The following is a 23,238-nucleotide window of genomic DNA, read 5'->3' on the forward strand; positions in this document are numbered from 1 at the left end:
TCAGGTTTCCTCCTTAGGAGTAGTTTTTTTTGGGAAGCTGAAAGGCTGGAAAAATCTGAAGGAAATAAAGGAATGTGGGGGATCACAGAGCATCTTCCCTGACTGCACACCATGACAGCAGCTGGGGGGTTTTGGGAGGGTTTTTTGCTTCAAACCTACATTAATCCTCATCTTTTTTTTTTTTTGTCCAGGAGTTCCTGGCTGGGTCTCTGATGTTGGAGAAATGTTGGGATCTTCCCGAGCCTTCCTTCTGCGCCCCCAGCTCCTCGCTGCCACATCCACCCAGCTTTGTGGGGCTGTTGGGCTGATTATTGTAATCTCTTCCTTTCTGACAGGTTTTCCTCAAGGGCAACAAAAGCCACATCCACCCTACAAAGGCAACACCCTCCAGATCCAAGGGGTTTGCCCCAGAGCAGAAGGCAGAATGAGCAACCATGAAAATCCCGATTTTCAGCCCTTTTCTCCCTATTGTCACCTTCACAAGTGACACAACTGCCTGCTTTTTCCCCTTTTTTGTTTCAGATGTAACTCATCCTGCATTAAATACCAAAATCAGGCAGCAACTCAAGCAAACAAGCAGCCAGAAAGAAAATGTTGCTTTCTGAGCGACGCCAATGGTTTTATCGGCGCGCTCCATATATTATTTTCCAAAGTTTCTCATGACATGCAGTGCATTATCTGCCATCCATAAATCACGTTTCCCTTCCTTCCAGCAGCCCCCCTGACAATCTGTTCCATTAACTTGTGCATAATGGCTGGGATAAGTGCTCTGAGCCACCCACACAATTCCTGCTGAATTGCAGCCACAGCCAGAGAGATTCTGCTCTGGCCCCTGGATACCACCAGCAATCCTGTTCAGACATATTGCCAATCATTACTTCACTTCTTTGGGTTTAAAGGCATTTAAAAAAATAAAAAACAAAGAGGATTTCACAAGCACAAAAAAGGATTTTCACCATAAACCCCAAATTTACCCCAAGCAACGTCTCAGAGCAGCGCCGTCACCAGAAGCTAATGGAGGCTCAGTGAAAGAAATTCAAAATAACCAAACACATTTCCTGCTTTGATCAATAAATAAATAAATAAATCAACCTCTGGCACTGCCATATTTTCTGAGAAATCCTCTTTGCCCAGGATTCTTCTCCTGGGGAGCTGCGAAGCCTCAGACAGAAATGTAAGCAATATTATCTCATTTTGCTGCTCTGGGATGTGGCCTGGACACTGTTTACAAACAGGTGAATGTTTGATTGGCTCCGTGGGAATTGTTTAATTTAGTGACCAATCACCAGCAGCCGTGCTGGACTCTCTGAGTCAGTCAGGAGTTTTCATTCTCTTTCTTGTTAAGCCTTCTGTAAGTATCTTTATTCTTTAGTATAGTTCAGGATGGCATTCTATAATATAATATAACACCATAAAATACCAAATCAGCTTTCTGAGAACATGGAGTCACATTCTCACCTCTTCCCTCGTGCTGGGGACCTCACAAACACCACAAACCCCAGCTCCCCACAAACCCCAACTCCCCACAAACCTCAACTCCCCACAAACACCACGAACCTGAACTCCCCACAAACACCAAAATCCTCAACTCCCCACAAACGCCACAAACCCCAACTCCCCACAAACACCACAATCCTCAACTCCCCAGAATTCCCCAGGGAGAGGAAATGAGGAGAGCCCAGCGCCCAGAGCTCCTGCTGAGGGTGGGAAGCCCTGCTGGAATTCCAGGATGAATCCCCTGGGACCCCCAGGGTGGCCTCCAGCCCTGGCTGTGCAGCTTGGGAGGGGCAGAGACAACTCCTTCTTCATAAGCTCAAGTAATATTGTGTAATTAAATTAAGAAGTCCATATTACAGAACACAAGTACTCAGTTATTAAGTTAAAAATAAAAATAATTTAAATGTCATTTCTTAGTTAGTTTATCCTTAAAAAGTCTCATAGAAAGAAAGATACACCTCCATTTTCACCTTGTTAGAAGAAAGTTCTGTAAAACTCACAGCTTGTAAAACTGCAATATAAATATAAACTAATAAATATCTGACTCCAAACAAAAAATACTGTCTCACATATTTAATTCCAACCTTAACCAAAAAAAAACCCCAAAAACCCATGGCCCTGTGCTCAGGCCAAGGAGGCTGGTGGGTGCAGCTGGGCTGACCCCAGAGGGGATTTAGGGCACCCCACACCCCAAATTTATGGCCCCAGTTTCTGCCAGGTAACGGAGCCACGTGAGGTGGAGCAGATTAATTAATGGGAATTATTTCCCAGATAGTTCCCAGCACCCCAAGTGCTCTTCCAGGAGAAGGTTTATAAATAAAAGATGGAAAACTGCAGGCCTGGAGGATGGAATTGTTCAAAGCAATCCCTCCCTGTGCTTTTGGGGAGTGGAGGCACGGAGCTCTCCCTGGGAAGGTGGAATAAATGCCAATCCTTCCCTCCAGCTGCAGAGCAGGAATTACAGCCTGTTCCCTCTCAAAAGGGAGAGCCCACAAAGGCTCCCTGCACTCCCAAGGGGGATAAATTGCTGGCCCTGCAAATTCCCCCTGGGATTCCAGAGAATTTTTCCGATGGAGGGAATTCTTTTCCCCACAACTCACAGGGATGCTGCAGCTTTAAGGTGGTTGCTGCTGGTAAAGCCCAAGAAATAAACGGGATCCCTCTCTCCTAAAGCCATTTATCTCTGCTGGGAATTGAAAACATGGTTGAAAACGAGTGGAGAAAATAAAAGCAGGTCAGAAAAGCAGCAAAATTCAGCTGTACTGGCTCAGGAAATGCTGCTGCCATCCCAATCCCTCTTCTGTGCCAGCCCGCCCCATAAAAACATGGAAAAGGCAGCAAATCACCCAGTGGGTGAAAGCTCAGAATCCCTGAAAGACAGAGAATAAGGGAAGGAAAAGAAAAGGGAAAAGGAAGGAAAAGGGAAAAGGGAAGAAAAGGGAAGAAAATGGAAGAAAAGGAAAAAGGGAAAGGGAAAGGGAAAGGGAAAGGGAAAGGAAAAAGGAAAAAGGAAAAGGAAAAGGAAAAAGGAAAAGGAAAAAGAAAGGAAAAGGAAAAGGAAAAAGGAAAAGGAAAAGGAAAAGGAAAAAGGAAAAGGAAAAGGAAAAGGAAAAGGAAAAGGAAAAGGAAAAGGAAAAGGAAAAGGAAAAGGAAAAGGAAAAGGAAAAGGAAAAGGAAAAAGGAAGGAAAAAGGAAAAGGAAAAAGGAAAAGGAAAAAGGAAAAAGGAAAAGGAAAAGGAAAAGGAAAAAGGAAAAGGAAAAGGAAAAGGAAAAAGGAAGAAAAAGGAAAAGGAAAAAGGAAAGAAAAGGAATAAGGAAGGAAAAAGAATAAGGAAATATATCCAGAATAAGGAAATTTATCCAGAATAACCTGAATACACTACCCAGCTAAACCAAAGCGTCAAAAAACCCTAAAATCCCCAAGTCTTGGTAATATTCCTAAAACTCATTTGGAAAATAAATGAAAGGAAGCAGCCCTGTGTGAGCAGGCACTGCAGAGCAAGTGGAGTCAAACCCAGCATTACTTTTGCGGGGGGGGCTTAATTATTGATTTCCCTTGGGAATATTTCTGTGGAGCTGCTGGAGTTTGGCTCGTGGCCAGTGATCCACTTTTCTTTCTGCCAGCAGGAAGAACTTTTAACTCCTTGCAAGAAATCCCCCCCTCAGAAAGCATCTTTTTATTTGGGTGTGGAACTATAACTCAGGAAATCAATTATTTGGGAATTATTTTAAATTAAATAATGATTTCATTATTTCCACCTTGATGCACGACCTGGAAAAAAGACTCTTCCCAAAAGGAAGTAGAAAGATCTCCCAAAACAAAGGCAGCTATAAAAAAAACCCTCTTGAGCAACATTTTTGCCTAGTTCTGACACAGCAATACTCAGAGCAGCAGCTCTGTCATCATTATTGGCTTGCACTGGTGCAACCAAGTCACTGCCAGACTCAAAATAATCCAAATTTTCTCCAGTTTTTCCCAGGCCCCAGCAGTTCAGACCTAGTCCCTTACAGCAATGGGAGAGGAGAATTTGGGAATTTATTTTGATTATAAAAGCATGCAAATTAATAGTTTTGACAGAAAAGGCAGAGAGATATTCTCTGTAGAAGAAAAGGGAAAGAAAGGTGCCATAATTCATCAAGCCTGAGGAATTACGAGAAGGAATTAATGAACAGGGGAGAAATTGAGAAAGAAAAGAGAGCAGTGGACATCAGGAGAAGTTTCTGCCCAGAAAAGGTGACCAAGTGATCAGGAAAGTGGTGGAGTCCTCACCCTGGAGGGATTTAAATCCGTGTGGATGTGGCATCTGGGGACATGGGGCAGTGGTGGATTCCTTGGGGAAGGGCCGGGTTCAATCATCATCAAGGTCTTTTCCAACCTAAATCCCATCATTGTCTATCCTATCAAAATTCAGCACTTTGAAACTCGTCTCAAACCACTGTGGTTTTGTCGTTATTTATGGTTTCCTTCTCACAAAAGCAGAATTTCCCAGCAGGAAAATAAACCCGTCCTGGAGCAGCAGAGGAAGCAGGGTCAGCCAGGGCCACCGCGGGGCTGAGGTCATGGGTGGAGCAGGGTTTAGGATATCCCAAAAAAAGCAGAGCAGGTGGAGGTTCCCACACAAAGCAGATTTGGGGGAAGCCCCCAGGAGCTGCAGCATCCCAGCCCCATCCCGGCTGGGCCATGTGCTAATCTCAGCTTTGTTAAACCCACCCCTGGCAGATCTCGGGGGGTGGCTCAGATTTGTGATGGGATCCTGAGCGTGGAGCCAAATCCAGCCCGGGGCAGGGGGGGGCACAGGGACATCCCTGCACCCCCCTGCAGGGAAAGCATCTCCCAGGCGGGATAATTCACCCGTGGGGAATTTTGGGGGGAATTCCAGATGGGATTGCTGAGCTGGTTTTGGTGCTGTGGTTTGTTTTTATCTTCTGCACAGCTGGGGAGGGTGTGTTCAGCTCACATCTTCACTGCATGGCTCTGAAGATCACAAGACTCCCAGTTACAAGACTTTTCAAGGAGTTATTGATTAATAAAACACTGCCAACAAGAATTTATGGTTTTGACATAATTCTTAAATATTTCATCTTATAGACTCATGCTACAGTGTGATTTTTCTTAGCTAATTAAGTTATGACACACAAAGAGTACTGCATTCTAATTTCTTTGTTTACCTCTGCACTTTATGTTTTTCTATTTTAAACTCTGAAACTCCAAGCTTTCTTTTACTCAGTTTCTGCCTTAAACTGTAAATACATTATAGAAACCATACACACACTATAAATATACTATAGAAAATAAATATACTATAGGAACTATACATACACTAGAAATACACTATAGAAAATAAATATACTACGAAAACTATACATACACTAGAAATAGACTATAGAAATTCTACATACACTATAAATACACTCTAGAAAATAAATATACTATAGAAATTCTACATACATTGTAAATACACTCTAGAAAATAAATACACTATAGAAACTATACACACACTAGAAATACACTATAGAAATTCTACATACCCTATAAATACACTATGGAAAATAAATATACTACAGAAACTATGCATACACTAGAAATACACTATAGAAATTCTACATACCCTATAAATACACTCTAGAAAATAAATATACTAGAGAAACTATAAATACACTAGAATTACACTATAGAAAATACACTACAGAAATTATACATACACTAGAAAAACACTAGAAATTGTAAATATACTATAAATACACTGTAGAAAATAAATACACTACAGAAACTATACACACACTAGAAATACACTATAGAAACCATACACATACACTATAAATACACTATAGAAAATCAGTATACTATAGAAACTATATATACAGTAGGAATACACTCTAGAAAATGAATATACTATAGAAACTAGAAATACACTAGAAAAACACTATAGAAACTGTACACACACTAGAAACAGACTCTAGAAATGCTATATGTGTTTCTACTTTAAACTCTAAATCCACATTCTCACTTCTCACCCCTCCGTTTGGGAGCCTTTTCCAAGGTCTCAGACCAAATCCTGAGTTTAATTCGAAGCTTTAGCTTACAACCCCAAAATTCCTGACAGTTCAGATTCCAACACTGGCTCTGGGTGCATTATCCCGGGATTCATCCAGAGCCTAATTTATTGTGAGGGTGAATCCCGAGGGAAGAACTCCTGCAGGGACTCGATCCTGACCCCTGTGCCCCCAAACCTTTCCCTGGGCAGAGCCAGAGCTCAGGACATGGACAGGGCCCCTCCGCAGAGAGCTTTGCTCTCCTCCCACCATCACCCCTGCAGATTATCCAGGTTATTCTCCTCTGCCCTCCAGGACTGCAAATCCCAGCCATTCCCAGCTCCAGGAGAGGGGAAGAGCCTCCATCGTTTCCAGCCCCCGCGTCCGAGCAGAGCAGGCAGAGCTCAGGGGACAGTGCCCTGGCTCCCGGCTGCAGCTCCTGTCACCAGAGACCGCGCCTAAACTCACAATGCATTTCCCTTCCTCGCCCCCAAACGGAGGGGCTGGAAGCTGGAATGTGGGGGAATATTCCATTGATCCCTGCTGGAAGCAGGGATCTGCTGCTGCGGCAGGATTCCCAAAGCCCGGGGTGGAGCAGGAACAGTTACCAGGAGGAACAGAGAGCTTTTCAGATTGGCATCCCTGGTAAATTGATATATTAATACATATATAATACTATGGAAATATAATATTTTGTGATAATATTATATTTTATATATATAATACATAATATATAATACATAATACATAATACATAATATATAATATATAATATATAATATATAATATATAGCAATAGCATTGCTATTTTTTATATCTATATAATATAAAAATTAATTAATACAAGATTTGCTGCTTCCTCCATTTCTGCACCAGTTACCAGGAGGAACAGAGAGCATTTCAGATTTGCATCCCTGGCAAATTAATATATTAATACATATGATATATAATACCATGGTAATATAATATTTTTTGAAAATATTATATTATTATATATATATTATATAATCGATAATATATAGCAATAGCATTGCTATATATTAGATATAAGAGTTAATTAATACAAGATTTGCTGCTTCCTCCATTTCTGCACCAGTTACCAGGAGGAACACAGAGGATTTCAGATTTGCATCCCTGCTAAATTAATATATTAATACATATGATATATAACACGATGATAATATAATAATATAATATTTTGTGATAATATTATAATATATAATATATAATATATAATATATAATATATAATATATAATATATAATGTGTAATATGTAATATGTAATAAGTAATATATAGCAATAGCATTGCTGTTTATTCGATATAAGAGTTAATTAATACAAGATTTGCTGCTTCCTCCATTTCTGCACCAGTTACCAGGAGGAACACAGAGTATTTCAGATTTGCATCCCTGCTAAATTAATATATTAATATATATTATATACAATATTATGGTAATATAATAAAAATATGAAATCTTGTGATAATATTATGATATATAATATATATAATATATAGCAATAGCATTATATTAACATATAATATAATATGTTACTGTATATATTGTAATATATAATGCAATATTACAATGATGTGTTTTACATATTATATAATAAAATATAATATATAATATATTATATATGATATATATTATATATTATATATTTATTATATATTATATATTATATATTATATATTATATACTATAAATAAAATAAAGAATGGCTCATTTTGAGGAAAACACAAATATTCCATATTTATATTATATTATATATATAATAGATAATGTAACAATAACACTATAATAACATAATATTATAGTAACATATATTATATAGTATATATTGTCATATAATAATATATATTACTATATATATTTATAGAATATATAAATATATAAATATATATAAAATAAATAAAATAAAGAATGGCTCATTTTAAGGAAAACAAGAATATCCCATATTTACAATCTATATTATTAATATAAATATAATATAATATATCAAATAACCTTATGGTAACATAATGTTGTAGCAATATATATTATATGGCATATATTATCATATAATAATAGATATTACTAAGTATATATATTTTTAGAATGTATGAATATGTATATAAATAAAATAAATAAAAGAAATACAGTAAAGAATGGCTCCTTTTAAGGGAAGCAAGAATATCCCATATTTATAATATATATTATTAATATAATATAATATAATATAATATAATATAATATATAAAATATCATTATAATAACAATGTTATAGTAATATATATTTTATGACATATTATCATATAATAATGTGTTACTAAAAATATATTGTTATAGAATGTATGAATATATATATATATATATATATATATATAAAATAAATAAAATTAATAAAATAAATACAATAAGGAATGGCTCCTTTTAAGGAAAACAAGAATATCCTATATTTATAATATATATTATAAATATAAATAATATAATATAATATAATATAATATAATATAATATAATATAATATAATATAATATAATATATAAAATAGCATTATAATAACTATGTTATAGTAATGTATATTATATGGCATATTATCATATAATAATATGTATTGCTAAAAATATATAGTTATAGAATGTATGAATATATATATATATATATTAATAAAATTAATAAAATAAATACAATAAGGAATGGCTCCTTTTATGGAAAACAAGAATATCCTATATTTATAATATATATTATTAATATAAAAATCAAAATAAATATAATATAATATAATAACATAATATAATATAATATAATATAATATAATATAATATAATATAATATATAAAATAGCATTATAATAACAATGTTATAGTAATGTATATTATATGGCATATTATTATATAATAATATATATTACTAAAATATATATTTATAGAATGTATGAATATATATATATATAGATATAGATTAGATATAGATATAGATATAGATATAGATATAGATATAGATATAGATATAGATATAGATATAGATATAGATAAATAAAATTAATAAAGTAACTACAATAAGGAGCGGCTCATTTTAAGGAAAACACCAATATCCCATATTTAGTGACCCATTGTGATCCATCCCCCATTCCATTCCTCCTGCACGGCCCCAGCCCCACCCGGGGCACAGAAATAATCATCAGTCATTTCTGCTGCCGGCAGCAGCTCTGTTTGAAGTTTTGGGCTGAATTTCCTCCATAATCCCCAGCAGATCAGCCAGCCGCGCGGGGAGTAAATCCTCCACCAGCAACACAAACAAACGTTTGTTCTGTTTCTCCAGGAAAATGCTCCTCCACGTGCTCCTGCGCACTGAGATTAATCCTGCTTTTCGGATGGGTTGGCAGCGCCGAGCTGCTCTTGCTCGGGAGTTAAATTGGGAAAGATGCCAGCAAGGGGGAATAAGCAAACCCAGGGACAGCAGCTCCACCCTGGGAACTTGTGGGTGGCCCAGGAAGGGGGGAAAAACCAAAAAAAAGCACAGGGAGAGGTCCTGAGAGGAGAAAATCAGGCAAAAAGCGAGATAAAGAGAAGGAGGAAGGAGAAAGGGATGAAAAATAATGGGGGAGAAGGTGGAAAGGGAAAAGGGGAAAGGTGAGAAGTAATTGAGAAGGGGAGAGAGGAAAAGTAATGAAAGGAGAGAGGGGGAAAGTAATAGAAAAGGTGAGAGGGAGAATGGAATATGTAAAATATGGAATGGGATATGGAATAGAATGAATATGGAATAGAATATGTAAAATATGGAATATGTAAAATATGGAATAGGATATATAAAATATAGAATAGAATATGTAAAATATGGAAAAATATAAAACATATAGAACAGAATATGTAAAATATAGAATACAATATGTAAAATATGGAATAGAATATGTAAAATATAGAATAGAATATGTAAAATATGGAATAAAATATATAACATATAGAATAGAATATGTAAAATATAGAATAGAATATGTAAAATATGGAATAGGATATATAAAATACAGAATAGAATATGTAAAATATAGAATAGAATATGTAAAATATGGAATAAAATATATAACATATAGAATAGAATATGTAAAACATGGAAAAAATATATAACATATAGAACAGAATATGTAAAATATAGACTAGAATATGTAAAATATGGAATAGGATATATAAAATACAGAATAGAATATATAAAATATGGAATAGAATATGTAAAATATAGAGTAGAATATGTAAAATATGGAATAGAATATATAAAATATAGACTAGAATCCATAAAATAAAAGGAGATTATGGGCTAAAAGGCCATGGGAGAGAGAAGCAGAGGATGGATGTGACTGCAGGTGCATTACCAAAAGCCCAGGTGATTTTCTGGGAGGATTTTTGGCAGATCCTCCCCCAGTGAAGGAGGTGAGACCTGCCCAGCCCTGGGAGGAGCCGCAGCATCACCCCCCTCTCCCTGCTGTAAATCCAGCAGAGATTGCAGCAGTGCAGGCAGGGAAAGGAAAAAAAAAGAGATTACAGCTGCAGAAAAACCCAACTTCTGCAACAGCCTGGCTAAAAATACTCCCTAACCCAGTTCCCCCAATTCAGAGAACTCTCCTGCTCAGCTTCTCCTGCGTGGGGGAATAACTCAGAGCCAGGATAATTCCCGGGTACCAGGGTGGCTTTGAAATTCACCTTTCACCCCTCAGAACCTGAGGTTTTCAGCTCAGGAGCTGCCAAAATCGTATTTTGCCGAGTGGAAAATGCTGCCATGGCGAGAGTATCTCAGAAATTCGGGGATGTTTGGTAGTGAAAAAAGAAGTTGTTGAAGGTCTTGGGGTCATTTAATGCGGTTTTGGTCTCGAATCTTCCTCGTGGGGGAGGAATGTCCTGCAGCAGCTTCAGAAGCAGCCCAGTTCTTCAGGGTTCTCTCCATCCCCTGAGCCAGGAGAGGGATTTTTACACCAGGCTGTCCATCATCCCAACCAGGCAGAGCAAAGGGAATCCTCTCAGCAGAGGCAGAAAAAATGAATCACTTTCAGCAAAGAATACTATTAAATATTTAAGTTTTTGTCTCTGGATACTCATTTCTCATGGGGGAGGGAAAGAAAATCCCACGTTCTTGGTGTCAACCAGGCTCTGCCTCACAGGTGGAGAACGGGCATTTTCTGGAGCTGTCCTGTCGCCAATTATTGCTATTTTAACAGGGATCTGATGACAATCACAAGAATTTCCCATAAAAATTGAACATATTTAAATTTTAAGATTTTTTTTTTCAAATCCAAAAAGGCCATCACAAGAATTTCCCATAAAAATTGAACATTTTTAAATTTTAAGATTTTTTTTTTTTCAAATCCAAAAAGGCCATAAAGACATAGAAATGGATGGGGCAAAACCAGAAATCCATCAGCAGTCCCATGCCTGAGACCCCACACCTTCAAGGCTGTGAGGGCTCCCATTTTGGATATTTTGAGGCAATTTTTTTGCTGCTGTGTTTGCTTTGTTTTGCCAGGATTATTAAAGCAATGCTCTCACGCTGCAGAACCCAAAAAAAAAAACTGAATTAAGGCATTTTTTTCAGTTGCACTCAAGCACCATTATCCCGCGTGCACCTTCCAGGGGAGCTGGAAAAACAAACTTTGGCAACACCCCAGCCAAATCCAGAGAGTCAAACCAGCACTGGGCAGCTCCACATCTCTTTTCTGCCTCCACACCTGGCCTTTGAAAGGCTGCAGCAACGCCAAATGAAGCAAAAAAATGGAAAATAAAGAGAATATTTGGGAGGAAAGTATGGGTGACTCTAAGATCAAACATGTCAAGCTCGAAGAACCCAACGAAAACAGACACAAAACCATCCCTGGAGGTGTTAAGAAGAATAAACAAACCACAAGCAAACCCCCCTGCCTAGGAGGGATCTTTTGAGGAAAAGATTGACTCCAAATTCCAAATAAACTTCTGCATCCAACTAAAGCAGCCAGGGTTTAGCCAGAAAGGCCTCAGGCATGGAAGCTGAGGGGGAAATGGGATCATGTGGGGTTTTTAGGGATATTTGGGGATACCTGGAGACACCCCAGGCAGCACAGAACAAGGGGTTTTGGGAGAAAACAAATCCCAAGCGAGGCATTTTCATGACAACAGGATGGACAGCCAGGATAATGCCAAGGGTGTCAGCAGCAGAGTCAAAACCCTCCAAAAAAAATCAAAATGAAATCATCTTTCCTCCCCAGCCTGTTTCCTCACAGAAACTCCTACAGAAAGAGAAAAGCAGATCAGTATTAAAGCCTCACAAATGGCATTGCCCCCCTGATTTTCTCCTTTTGAACAGCTTTTGTTCTCCTGGCAGAGAGAATAAAATTCTGTTCCTTTTAGTCTCAGTTTGAAACCCCGAGCACGCACAGGAGCTCCCCTGGGGCAGGGAGCCTCGGGGGAAATCCTCTCCAGGGGAGCACACAAAGCACCCCAAAGAACCCTGAGAAACCCCAAATCTCACTGCACCAGGCTCAACAAACACTTGCCAAAACAAATCCAAGCCCCAGGGTTGATTGGTGCATCCCAGGGGAAGGAGAAGGACTGGGACTGCACCCAGGAATGATGCTGAATGTTCAAACCTCCTGATCCCCCCCAAAAAAAGGAGGAAAGACAACACAGAGTGGCTTGAAGTTCCATTTTCCTGTGGTTTGACAATTCAGCTTGTTGAAAGCCATCAGCTGTGTTTTAAGTTTTGAAGGTTTAAGTAAGAATCCATATTTTTGACAGGATGGGTTTGGAGAAGGATGGCCAAAGGGGATTGGGAAAAGAGGGAAAAGAGATGCCCTGAGAAAACACAGAAGGGAAACTGCCGGGGTGAGGAAATGTGCTTTGAATGTGGAGTAAATCATCTTTCCAGCAGCACCATCCATAAACAGAAGCCATTTTCACACCTGAGTTCTCACCGCTCTTTCAGAGAGCAGAAAAGCAAACACAGGAGCAGCTCCATCCATAAAACACACATTGATCCCTGCTCCCACCGCCAGCCAGGCCTGGGAGAGCAGGAATATCCATTCCAGGAGGAGAGCAGCTGAGGAGCCAGAGGAAAAGCAAATAAACCCCCCCAAACCACGCTGTCCCCACAGAACTGGCTTAAACCCTGCAAGAATGGGCCAGGCGGAAAAGGGTTTGGGTTTGAAACTTCTTGGGAAGTAGCCCTGCCTTGGGAACACCTCCCAGGATTGGGTTCAGTTCCAGCAGAACCCCAGGAGCTGAACTGGCTGCCAGTCACCCCAAAACCTGAGGTTCTGGGGTTAGACACGGTGGAAAAGGAGAATATTTGGAGAAATCCTTATCAACACGTCCTTTTTCCACTGACGTTATGGCACATTTGCTTCGGTGCTTCTGCCACCAGAAATTAATACATTTCTTAATGAAATAATAATAAAATAAGATCCAAAAGCAGAAGCAAACCCCTCCTCAGTCAGCTCCTCAGGCTCCTGCTCGTAATCTTCCACACAAAACAAGTGTGGGGCACAGGAATTGCTTCAGGTCTCAAACCTGGGAGCAGCTCCCTGAGCAGCCAGAGCTGTAAATGGAATTGGTTTTGTGCAGGGAGTAAAAAAAGCGATCCAGAGCCAGTGGGACCACCCTGTGTTTGCTCTTTCCCAAAGGATTCTGCTCCTTCCCGATGTGAGATACAAAGCTGTGTTTGGTGTCAGGTACACACAGGCAGCGTGTGTGCTTGTGATTGTGATATGTGTGGAAACTGATCATGGGACAATTAAAGGATTAATTCAAAAGAAAAAAAAATAACTGAGGGAGTAAAGCATGGAAGAAGGCCTTTGAACTTATCCTTTGTTTGCAATTAACTTTTATAGCATCTGAAATAAAGCTTTAAGGATGTTGCTACTGGACAGGAACTTTCTGCACGTAGCTAAGCATTAAACAGCTTTGCAATAATAACCTTTTGAAGTATACTTTTAGAATATTGCTTGTAGTAAGGAGCTTTGAAAATATAAGTTTATAATATATGTAAAGGAAATATGCTTATCTCAACACCTTAGCAAAACAGTAAAAAGCGGCTTAAGAAAGGAAGATGGACATCAACCCAAGGATTGATGGATTCGACCAAGGGAAGCTGGACATCACTGCTATGAGATTTATAGTCTTTGCAATTAAAAGGTGGGCCCACATCTGGAGTCTGGACCACACCAGCTGGGAGACCTCTTTCTTCTTTCGGAAGTCGGACCCCACCATCTGGGAATACTCCTTTCTGGGGTACATCCTGAGAAAAACTAACTCACAATAGTGTCTAGAATTGTGACGTAAAAATTAGGAATAGAAACGGCTGAAAAAAGCTTATGTGCGCCCCTATAAATATCTGTACACCCCAACCATTGGTGTGCAGTTGGAGGGAAAACTTCCCCCCCTGTACCCAGCGCTGTTTTGCTCATACTTTACCACATTAATTAATAAATTGATTGCTGCTTGAATATTGGCCTAGTCAAGCTTCTTATTTATAACACCGAGGTACTCACAGAGGAAAACCATCCCGAAGGGAAAAACACAGCCAGAGCCAGAGCTGTCAGTCCTGAGCTCTGCAAAGAGCCTGACCTGAGAGCGCCGGAGCCACGGGGGACGAGCACAGCGCACCCCGGAACGAGCCAGAGCAGCGAGAGCCAGTGTGATTCCAGGCTGCAGCACAGGCCCAGGGTGTGCAGGGACACTGGGGGACACACAGCTCCCACAAAAGCCTTTGGCAGCTGCCTGAGGATGCCAATTCCCCAGGAATTGGGGGAAAAAAAAAATAGATGTTTGTCGTAATACGACACGGAAAGACGACACGGACACTGCTGTTCTCCAGGTGAACAAAAAGAGGGACCTCTATTTTCTGACTCCAACATTTATAGTTGTCCAAAAGTGACAGTGGATTGGAGGGTGACAGTGCCACCTCTCCAATGACACTGGACAGACCAAGAGTCCATCAATTCTCTCCTCCTCCATGAAAGAATGCAAAACATAAGTTGTTTACAGAAATTGTGTGAGAAAGTTTGTTACAAGAATGCAAACATCAGAAGGCTTAGCAAGGTCTTAGAAAATCAGATGTTTGTATCCCAAAAGTCCTTCTCAGCAAACCAAAAAAGTCCTTCTTCCTTTCAAACCAAACCCTGCTCAGTCCTCGTGGGAAATGGGTTTGTGAAGGACTCCCAAAACCCGGCTGAAAGCTCACACAGCCTCGGGCCAAAAAAGTTGGTACAAAAATAAAGATTGTGCCTAAACTCCGAGCTGAGGTGTGCTGGCTCAGGAAGGAACGGAACAGAGAGAGAGAGGTGAGAGGCTGAGGCAGAAACAAGCTTCAAAAGATGGCATGGCAAAAAGACCAGAGAGACTTTGGAGAATTAGGACTGTGGAAGATGCAGTGTGCAGCAAGACCACGTGGAGAATAATAATAATAATAATAATAATAATAATAATAATAATAATAATAATAATAATAATTATAATAATAATAATAATAATAATAATAATAATAATAACAATTTAAGTAAAATAACAAGAAATGATGATGATGATGATGATGATGATGATGATGATTTGTGGTAGAAGTATTAGCAGCATTTTGTGGCAAAAGCTAACAAGATGAGAAACATTTCTAAGGCACTGTCACCAGGAAATTGGGTGGTTCTGATGGAATGGAGTTGAGTTTTACATCTCTTGTGTCTCACCCTTCTTGGAGACTGATAATGGAATAAAATCCTTTAAAGCCCCTCCCAGTTGCCCCTGTAGAGCTGGGATTTTCCAGCAAGTCCTCAGCGGAAAAGAGGAGCTGGAAAACAGCACAAGAAGCAGGGATTGGCTCCCAGATGGAGGGACCTGCCAGGAGAGCAGCACCTCCCATCCCCTGCCAGCCTCTCCACCGAGGCACAAGCGCCAGGCTCCCGTCTCCCATGCAGAAGGAGCTTCTGGCAGCAGTTATTTATAGAGCACCAGGAACAAATCCTCCACAGGCACAGGGCTTGTGGCTCTGGGCTAGAGATGGACACCTGGCTTTTGGCAAAAGCTGCACACACACACACACCAAAAAAATTCCCAGCATGGCAGTTGTTTAATTTTTGTATTTTTTTAACCATTTAGCCATTATCCCAAGGATTTATTTATTCTTCTAAGGTCTGTTTTACCCACAGAGGGACAAGTGTTAAACAGCGCTCAGAGATCTCTGCGCAGGAGGGGCTTTAGAGCGTGCACAAACTCTGCTGACTTCACCGGTGTGTATGGAACAAAAGATGAGGCACAGCCAAATATTTTAGGGTTTTAGGGATGCAAATAAGCGAGAATCTCTCCACAAGACTTTAATGCTTTCTTATAGCAGAAAGCATTAAAAATAAATAATTAAATAAATTAATTAATTAATAAAACAAAACCACAACCCTGCTCAGACAGGAATCAGCCACCAATCCTTGTTTTCCCGTCTCTCACAGGATGTTCCCAGCTGGAAGGGACCCCCAGGGCTGAGCCAGCTCTCAGCCCTGCACAGGAATGCCTGCCCTGGAACGTGGCACTGCAGAGCAGCAGCGAGCAGGCACAGGAGGATCAGCAGACGCTGGCTTTGCTTTGGGCCACATCACTTATTTATGGCAATATTTCAGGGCTGACACAACAGAATTCCCCCCCCGGGAATAAAGCCCGGCCCTGGGGGACCCTGCCCCTGATCCCGCAGCTCTCCTGGCTTTGCCCGGGGCTGGAGCCCCCCGGGATGGGCAGAGAGGGGAAGGGGGAGGCTCTGCCTGAGCCGGACTCTGCAGAGCTCAGCAGCCCCTGCTAAGCCCGGCTTTACAAATCCCTGCCAGCAGAGCAGCTGACAGCCACGATGGGGAGCCTTTGATGCCTCCCTGGGAACAACACCAGCTCCCCGAGCTGCTTTGGGATGTTCTGCTTCCCACCAGGAGGGGTTTGCCTGAACAACCCCCCCCGGACCAGCCCCGTGCTGGCTGCTGCCCACCTAGGCAGAAAAACGGGGTGAAAACATGAACACACCACCCCCTCCACAACGAAATTCTCATTTATTTCACAGCCAGGATAAACCCAGGCCCTGAAGCTAAGGCAGGGATTATCCCAGCAGGTGCTGGGGCTCTGAGCATCCTTCCCTGCCAGGTGCTCGGGGATGAAAGCACCTGGAGGAGCCGCTGGGCTCTGCCACCCCAGCAAACAGCTCCACGCTCCCCCAGCAGCAGCAAGCCAGCAGAAAACCACATTTTTAGGTCTGCCAGCCAACACAATCCATCAGAGAGTCACCTTGAGGCTGCGGAGGGAGGGAAAACCAAGCTGCAGCCCGGGGAGGCTCCTGGGCAGCCAAGCGCAGGAGGAAGCCCTGGGTTTATCCCCTTCATCCCCTTTTGCTGCCCTGCTCACAGGGCAGACTCACCCCAAAGGCTTTTTGTGCTTTAAACCTGCTGGCAGAACGCAACCACAGAGGTTTTGTCTGGTTGAAGCAAAGGGGAGCTCAAGGGAAAAAGGTTTTCACCCTCCACGCTTCACACAGAGCTGGACAGGAGACACCAAATAAACCCCAAACCCGGGGTCAAACCCCAATCCCAGGGATTCATCCGGCTGGAAAGGAGCCGGGACTCTGCCCTGGGGCAGCTCTGCTCACACAGCCCCAGCCCAGCCTAAGCAAACTCACGCCTAAGTGGTTAAACTCTCCCCCTTTGCTGCTCCTTCCCAGAAACACCAAGTCATGATCTGTGATTTTTTTGCCCCAGGGAAGTGTAACAGGAGATGACAGTGGGAAATTCAGGGAGAAAGCCTCTTCCCCGTGTTTACTGGGAAGGAATAAATTTATTCAGACTTACTAGTCAGGGAAAAAAAAATAGATGCTTCCCTCACATCAGTTATATTTTATTTTTTTTCTTACATGATGACATAATTCCTCCGAGGGGAAGTTGGTAGTTTTGTTTGGTTTTTTAAATTTTAACAGAACCCTTCTCTTTCCATTCCATGGATCAAAAATAAAAGCTGCATTGCAGTGTTTTCAAATGGTATAGTAAAAGAAAACAAAACAAAAAAACTAAAAAAAAAGTGGTTGGTCCTGGTTTATTTTTGCTCCCTAGAGCTTTTGAAGACTGAAATCCTGCTTTTCCTAGAAGGAACTCTGCTCTGGTGGTGCCTTCCCACAGATCAGGACTCCTTGCCCCTGCCAGGCATTATTTGTTGGAGCAGAGCAGCCACTCCAGAACGATGAAACAATAAAAAAAAAAACCCAAAAAACCCAGCAGCACTTCCCACTCCTGCTGCAGTGGGATCCACTGGGGATCGAGTTACACCAGAGCTCAGGGCTGCAAATAAAGAGGACAAAGAATCAGGGAAGATTTCTGTGCTCACTTCCACTCCACCAAAGTACAGCTCTTCCCACAGAGCTCCAGCTGATGGCTCCTCCTCGGGAAACAGAGGCTGGATTTGAGGACATATTGAATTAGTGGAGCTGATTAAAACCCTAAATAATTACAATTTTTGCCTTAGGAAGGGAAAGGCAAACTCTAAGCTTCTGACTAGATTTTTCCAGTAGCAAATCATCCCCCAACCTGAATATCCACGTAAAATACACATCTGTATCAATAAACACATGCACTTCCCTTGTCTCTCTCTATTTATTTTTTTTTTACTTCCATGGTAAGAAATTACCAGCTGTTATTATTTTTTTTCCTTTTTTTACCCTCACCAGAGGAATTATCTCCTGCCTGCAAGCCACAAAAACCTTTTCCAGAGCATCACAGTCAGTGTTTTCCCAGCCAAGAGACACTTTATAGACAAAGACACATTATGAGTGGGAGAGGGGGAATTCTGAACTCCAATTCTCTTCAAAACACAGCACTGCAGAGGATTTACAGGGGCTGTATTTTAATCTGCTTTTAATATGTCTGAGGGTTTATTTATTTAGGGGGAGGGGAACTTGCTGACATTTGTTTCTCAGCCACCACAATGGCACGGACACGTTTTCCCTCCCAATATCTGGTGGCCAAAGGCAGCCCTCTGCCGCTGCCCAAGATTGATAACCAGTCTGATTGTTCTATTGTTGACAGGCTGCTGGGGGTGCCACAGCTCTCACCTGCACAGAAAGACAATTAATTTGGCAGGACAGAGGGCATTTCATATTAAAAAAAAAAAACCAAACAACTGCAAGCTGTTTATGCTCATAATTCACCTTTTTTTTCTTTTTTTTCCTCGAGGTTGTTCTGCAACTTTCACCAGCAAAGTTTCTGATGACCTCAAGGTTTTGGTAATGATTTTAACAGATTCTGGGGTTTAACAAACTGCAAGGATTTTAACAAATTGTGCAAGGAGTTGTGCTGAGCATTCATTTTAGGGTCTCTTCATCACCGCACAGCACGGAACACGTTATTGATGAGCAGCATGTGAAACAGATGTCACAGATGACCAGTGTGTGAAATATTTATATATAATATAATATATATATATATGAATAAAGCACGGCAGACCAGGCTGGTTGGACACTAAACCAAAAATCTGCTCGTGAGCCCCCACCCAAAGAGACACTGGGGGTTTCTGAGAGCTGCCCGCCGAGGGACCAGCTCCGGGAGAGGGGAAAGGGAGAGAGAGGGAAAAGGAGAGGGAGAGGGAAAAGGGAAAAGGAGAGGGAAAGGGAGAGGGAAAAGGGAAAGGAGAGGGAGAAGAAAAAGGAGAGGGAAAGGGAAAAGGAGAGGGAAAAGGGAAAGGGAAAGGGAAAAGGAGAGGGAAAGGGAGAGGGGAAAGGGAAAGGAGAAGGAGAGGGAGAGGGAAAAGGAGAGGAAAAGGGAAAGGGAAAAGGGAAAGGAGAAGGAGAGGGAGAGGGAGAGGGAAAAGGAGAGGAAAAGGGAAAGGAGAAGGAGAGGGAGAGGGAAAAGGAGAGGAAAAGGGAAAGGGAAAAGGGAAAGGAGAAGGAGAGGGAAAGGGGAAAAGGGAAAGGAGAAGGAGAGGGAAAAGCAGAAGGAAAAGGAGAGGGAAAGGGGAAAGGGAAAGGGAAGATGCTGGGCAGGGAAGGAGCCGCATCCCGACCCTTTGTTCCCGTTAAAGCCCTGGAGCAGCCGAGCCCCAGCGGAGCGCGGGGGGCGGCAGGGCCGGGCGGGGGGGAGGCGATTTGGGTTCGTTTCATCGTTTTCGACGCGGATACAAAAAGCCCCGAACTCGGGCGGCATCCCGCAGCGCTGCTCAGCGCCGCCTCCGCTCTGCGGGGCTGCCGGGGATGGCGGTGCCGGCCGGGGCCGCGGGGATGGCGGTGCCGGGATGCGGGGCTGGCCCCGGGATGGCTCCGGTGCCGGCGGCTGCCGCAGGGGCGCGGCGGAGGCGCGGGCGGCCGCCCCAGTCGAGCATGCCCAGTCCCCGGCATGACATCAGCGCCCGAGCCCGCGGCTCCCCCGCGCCCCCCGGCTCCCCGAGACCCCCGGCGCCCCCGGGGAACCCCGCTGCTGGGTCGGGGCCGGCCCGGCCGGGGGGGCGAGGGCAGCGCCGCCGCCCCCATCCCGCTCCGCGGCTGCGGGAACAATGGAGGGGATCGGGGGGACCCTCCGGGAGGGCTCGGGGGGCAGAGCGGGGGGGACGCTCGCCCCGACGGGAGGGATGCTCGCCCCGACGGGAGGGATGCTCGCCCGCGCCGAGGGACGCTCGCCCCGCCCGCAGCGGGACGCGGGATGCGGCGGACTCACCCCGATGACCACGGTCTCGTCGCCCTTGAATTTGGGGATGAATTTGTCGCCGCGCAGGATCTCGGCCTCGTTGAGGGGCCGGAAGCGGCACATCACCTTGATGCTGCACTCGGCGGGGTCCGCCATGGCGGCGGCGGGCCCGGCGCGGCGCGGGGCAGGTGCGGCAGCGGCGGGGCTGGGGCCGCCGGGCGGGCGGGGCCGGGAGCCCGGGCAGCCGCTCAGAGCCCGCCGACACGCCCCGCACCGGCCCCGCACCGCCGCGGCTGCGCGGCCACCGCCGCGCCTCCCCCCGCGGCACCGCCGCGATGCGCTGGAGAGGAGCCGGGCAGCCGGTGATGCCTGCCGCGGCCCCGGACACCTGGCACTGCCCTGGGACACCTGGCACTGCCCAGGGACACCTTACACTGTCCAGGGACACCTTACACTGCCCGCGGACTCCTTCCACTGCACCTTACACTGCCCTGAACACCTTACACTGCCCGGGGACTCCTTCCACTGCACCTTACACTGCCCAGGGACACCTTACACCGGCCAGGGACACCTTCCATGGCTCCAGACACCTGCCACTGCCCAGGGACACCTGGCACTGGCCTGGACACCTTCCACTGCCCCAGACACCTTCCACTGCCCCAGGGACACCTTCCAGTACCCTGGAAACACCTTACACTGCACCTTACACTGCTCTGGACACCTTGCACTGCCCAGGGACACCTCCCACTGCCCTGGAAACACCTTCCACTGCCCCCTCCACTGCCCGAGGACATCTTACACTGCCCGGGGACGCCTTCCACAGCCCAGGGACACCTTACACCGGCCAGGGACACCTGCCCCTGCCCCGGACACCTTCCACTGCCCAGGGACACCTCCTACTGCCCTGGAAACACCTTCCACTGCACCTTCCATTGCTCAGGGACACCTTCCACTGCATTTTACACTGCCCCAGGGACACCTTCCACTGTTCCAGGGACACCTTCCACTGCCCCAGGCTGCTCCAAGCCCCATCCAGCCTGGCCTGGGATATTTCCAGGGATTCAGGGATAGCCCCAGCTTCCCCAGGCAGCCCGTGCCAGGGCCTCTCCACCTTCACAGCAAAGGATTTCTTCTTTCTATCTAAACTAAATTTCCCCTAGTCCCTCCCCAGCTTCTCCCAGATGCTGGAAGCCTGCTGTGGAGTCTGCACACACCCTTCTCCACACAGCCCTCTCCACAAAACCTTCTCCCAACAACCTTCTCCCCAGCATTCCCAGCCTGTCTCCATAGAAGGTGCTCTAGTTTGCACACCAGCTTCGTGGTGATCCTCTGGCTTTGCTCCAACAGAGCCCCTCTCCAAGCTCAAAGCTGCCCTTGGCATCTCCCCTCAGCGTTTTTCTCCCTCTGCCTCTGGCACAGCTGGATCTGTGACCAGGTTAAAGGATATTCTTCCTGAAATATTGCTCCATGTCTGTTCCTGGGAAGAGCAGCAGAAGCAGCGGTGCCTCTGGGCTTTGACCTTGCTCCGTTGACACAAAGTTCTGTCACGACGCAGCCGGTGAATCAGCAGCTGAGAAAAGCAGCCTGGAGCCTGCTCCTCCTCACTGGGGGGCTGTCCTCGTCCTCCTTCCCTGAAAATGCTCCTTCCTTACCTCCCAAAATCACCTGCAGCTCTCCCTCCTGGCTCGCTTATTTCCCTGCGCTCACATGATTCCAAACAGTCTGAAATACCACAGGAAGTCTCCTCCTCCTGCTCCATCAGTTTCTCCCGACGAGAATCTCCTGCTTAAAGAAGAATCCAGACATCCACGATTTCTTCTGGGAAGCTGCAGAAGCTCCAGCAGCTCCTGGTTTCCACCAGAGTTCCATTCCACTACCCTCAGCTGTACAATTAAGAGGAGGGGGGACCATCCTGCAGCATTTGGATGGAAATCTCCCTTTCTTCCAGTCATGCCCTGAGGTGGATGCGAGGAGCAGGCTGGCAACAAAGCCTCTCACACCCTTCCTAAAAGCAGTGCCATGGGGGAGAGTGAGCAATGTGCAGCGTGTGATAAGCCATTATTACATAATGGGATTTATTCCCCTGGATTACCAATTATCCCTTTTATTTCTCTTATGTTTCAAGCTTTTACCCCGAATAGCAAATTTGTTAGTCATGACAAGTAGAGGCTTAGTCATAAAAGACGAGTCTTTGGATGAATTAATCCTTATTTTCCTCCATTATGGAGTGCTCATTTTGGAGTGAGATAAGCAAAACTCGATTTTTCTATTAGAGCAGGTATAATCTGCCATCAGGAAGAATGCAGAGAGCCATCTCTCCTCAGCAGCTTTGTCACAAACAATGTGGCATTGTCTGAGTGCAGACAACACTGAATTGTCACCCAGCTGCTGCTATTTCTGCTATTTATTACCAGATTAGGTGGAGCAGCCTGGTGGGAAGGTGAATTTTCGGGCAGATTTGGGAGTGATCAGCACCTCCTTGGGTCTGTGAGCTGCTCCCAGGCTGGGCAGGGTGCCTGAAGGTGGGATGGACACTTTGGTGAGACCCTGCTTTATAAAAAAACCATGAAAATACAGAAAAGCAGAG

At 43.9% G+C, this 23,238-nt stretch overlaps 1 protein-coding gene across 1 annotated transcript in view; it reads right to left on the minus strand.

Annotated features, from left to right (window-relative positions):
- KIF5C (kinesin family member 5C) overlaps nucleotides 1-20,906 on the minus strand; it is a 77,984-nt gene extending 57,078 nt beyond the window's left edge. Inside the window, exon 1 of the mRNA XM_038143296.1 lies at nucleotides 20,682-20,906. Coding sequence (XP_037999224.1) covers nucleotides 20,682-20,807 — 126 coding nt within the window. The 5' untranslated portion in view covers nucleotides 20,808-20,906. The remainder of the gene's footprint in view (nucleotides 1-20,681) is intronic.
- Nucleotides 20,907-23,238: the final 2,332 nt, after the last annotated feature.

Source organism: Motacilla alba, chromosome 7 (assembly GCF_015832195.1).
Source record: "Motacilla alba alba isolate MOTALB_02 chromosome 7, Motacilla_alba_V1.0_pri, whole genome shotgun sequence".
NCBI lineage: Eukaryota > Metazoa > Chordata > Aves > Passeriformes > Motacillidae > Motacilla > Motacilla alba.